This window comes from Zeugodacus cucurbitae, chromosome 4, assembly GCF_028554725.1.
Source record: "Zeugodacus cucurbitae isolate PBARC_wt_2022May chromosome 4, idZeuCucr1.2, whole genome shotgun sequence".
Lineage (NCBI taxonomy): Eukaryota > Metazoa > Arthropoda > Insecta > Diptera > Tephritidae > Zeugodacus > Zeugodacus cucurbitae.
In genome coordinates, this window is record NC_071669.1 from 48,123,831 (window position 1) to 48,127,149 (window position 3,319).

The following is a 3,319-nucleotide window of genomic DNA, read 5'->3' on the forward strand; positions in this document are numbered from 1 at the left end:
AACAACAATTCTATGAATTTTTGGCAAAGCGCGTTGGTAGCGGCATATAAAGCGGCAACAGCTGTTTGCTAAGCGCTTGATTGTTCTTGTTGTAGGTGGTATTATTTCTACGCTTTTGTATGCTCTTCAAGCACTCTTTCTTGGCCGCCTACGTGGGTGTGTAACTTCACGATTAGGACAAATTTCAAATTTATGTCACTTCCGAATGCGTAACGGTGCTTCTATCGTACATTGACTACTGGCCGATTGAATCGACTGCAATCATAATAAATGTTTAAATTAAGTAATTGCGCGGCGAAGGCCGTTTTGTCGACAATTTTTACTACCGTTTTATGTAATTTACAGCCGCTTAAGGCACGCAATTCACACGACGCGCCTTTCAAAAGTGACGCGCGGCTGCCAGTGAAGGTGGTATATGGTGCGTACAGCAACAATGCAGCGAAGAGTGGTCAAATCTATAAGCGCTGCGTAGCGTTCTTTGCATTAGTTGGACACTTGCGCGCAATTGGTATGCGGCGCATGCGCAGCGCTTCATTGCGTTAATGTCACTTTCGTTGTGCGCGCGCGCGTTTCGTTTTCATACGAAAAGGCACACATACATAGCTATACTCAACAATTTCGGCGGCGCTTAGTGCGTGTCTCACATTTTGCATAGCAAGCGCCGTCGCGCACCTCTTCGTGAATGAGCACCCTTTACTAACTGTTGCGGCAATGCAGCGCAGCGTAAGGCAAGCGCTCGAGTTTGGCAAGGGCGCAGCGTACATTGGCGCGCTTGAAATCAGCCGCATGAAGTCTCTGTGGCAATATGCGAGCGTAACGTGACAACAACAACAATTATGCGCTAATACGCGCGTCCACAAATCGCAAAATGTGTATAAAAATGCGTGGGAGCGACGAATTGGACATCAGTTGAGTTCCCTCAGTGCAACAGTAGAGTCGCAGTTCGCGTTCGTGTCTTAAATCTTTTGTTTCAATTGAAATCAAGCGTGAAATCTTAGTAATGAAGGTGTGTTAAATAATTTAGATGTTTAAAAAAAATTATTGATTTATAAAAATTAAAAAAAATTAGTAAATTAAAAAAAATATCAGAAAAAAAGTTCAGTTTGAAATAAAAAATATAAAATATACAAAAATTTAATTTAAAATGTCCTAGAAAAATTATAAAAAATTAAGGGTCACCCAACACCTCATCACCTTTTCATTCTTATACCTTTCAGCCTGTGATCTGTATATTGGCTTTCGCCCTCGCCACCGCCAACGCTGGCCTCTTGCCACACCACGGCCATGACGCACACATCGTCGAAGGTGCCCACCATGTTGACATTCCACATGGCAGTGGCATCCATCTCGGCCACTCATCCGCCATTGTAATCGACGCCGGCGGCGCTGCCCAACACATCGAATCGCATCCCGTCTACCATCATGATGACCACAATGCGCATGTCGATGTACACCCAATCGTACATGACTCGCATCATCATCATGATCTCCATCACGATGTGCATCATGATGTGCACCATGACATCCACCACACCGCAGCCGCCGCCAAAATTGTACACCACGAGCCAATTCACCACGTCGAGCCAGTGCATCATGTCACCAAAGTCGTGCACCATGAACCACACCACTTCTTGCACTATGTCAAGCCTGTGATCGATCATCATGTCATCCACCAGGACAATCATCATGATGAACATTTCGTTGCACACGACTTGCATCACGCTGAAGTGCACCATGGTCCTGTGTTGCACCACCACGAACATGTCGATCATCATGCTCATTTGGTGGATCATCATCACCACCATCACGCCGCTTTGGTCCACCATGCCCCCGCTCACACACACGCCGCTGTGGTGCACAAGATCTACCCTGGTGATGCTCATCATGGCAACATTTTGGCCTTCGCTCGTCACGCTCTCCACGGCAAATATGGCAAAGTGAAGATCACCGAGAAACTTTACTAATCGATTTCATAATGAAATTCAATAAGAACAACAACAACCACCAAGAACTAAACTCATCTAGCAACTAAATCAACGCGAACCTAGCGAAATATGGTACAACGACCACAAATCATAGTTAATTTATTAAACGAATTGAAAGTGCTGCTAAGGGCACACATAGAAAACTCATACATGCGCGCACTCACTCATACATACATACATACAACCATATGTATATTTGCTAACCTCCATTTGGCATCCGTCGCACTCTACTAGCATCATTTACTTAGTCTAGTAATGTAATCTGTATGAAATTGTAAATTTAGCTTATTTTTTCTCCTCTCTTCCTCCTGAGAGTGTTGCCTACATAAGAGGGCTTAACACTCGAACAACTCTAACTTTTTGTACAAAATTTAATAAAATAAAAAATTCGAAAATATATGATAGTGCCAATGTAAATAATGTCTTTTCGTTAAACAAAAAATTACGAAATAGTGGCAACTCTGCAATATTACATATCCTCAAAAGTAACAGAAGTACCAAGAAATAATAAAAAAAAAAATTTAATTTTCTATTTACAGGCCTAAAACGAAAATTATCTGATTAAAAGTATTCCTGAAATAAAAATATATAACGTGCAAAAACATAACATTTATCAATATCTTTAAAGATTTGTAAAACTTTTCGGAAAATCTCGCTTTCAAAAATTTAATTTATTTATTATTATTTTTTTTTAATATTTCATTTCATATAGTATTTAGGATTATTTTAGCTGAACCGTGTTTTTATACTAGATTTCCGGCCCCATTGAGAACAAAATAACGCAGTTCAGAGATCTCAGATCTCTTAAGAAACAATATTTAGTCTATAACTCTACATTATGGGTAAGTCTGGTCTTTTCGGTTTCTAGGTATATACGTATTCTACAGTTTGATCGATGTTCAATTAAAGAATGTGCTAGTATCGATACTAACAGACAGATGACAGATGATTCCTTTCTCGGCTTCATCCATTTGATTTTAGTTGGCAAATATCTCCCATTCACATTTTTGTCTTTTGAATTTCGTGGCCAATGTATAAAACGCTACAGAGCTCGTACCTGGTAATACTATACATCTTTGAGAGGTCTTAACATAACTTAAATAAAATAGTCTTAAATAACGACACCATGGATAAGCCAGCCGGTGGAAGACCTGTGGCGACGAATACCGATCAAATCATGGAAACCATAGAGTTAGACCGGCATGTGGCATCTCGTGACATCGCCTAGGAGATGGGAGTTAGTCACCAAAGCATTTTATACCATCTGCAGAAGGCTGGATACACAAAACAGCTTCTGGACCGAATCAACGCTTCCGATATGCTGCCATTTTTGA

The 3,319-nt window shown here is 40.8% G+C and overlaps 1 protein-coding gene across 1 annotated transcript; it reads left to right on the forward strand.

Moving 5' to 3' along the window:
- Nucleotides 1-844: 844 nt before the first annotated feature.
- Nucleotides 845-2,402, forward strand: LOC105220978 (histidine-rich glycoprotein). Its single transcript, XM_011197576.3, has 2 exons — nt 845-1,006; nt 1,218-2,402. Exons 1-2 carry the CDS (start codon nt 1,001-1,003, stop codon nt 1,962-1,964), a joined length of 753 nt encoding a protein of 250 aa, XP_011195878.1. The 5' UTR covers nt 845-1,000; the 3' UTR covers nt 1,965-2,402.
- Nucleotides 2,403-3,319: the final 917 nt, after the last annotated feature.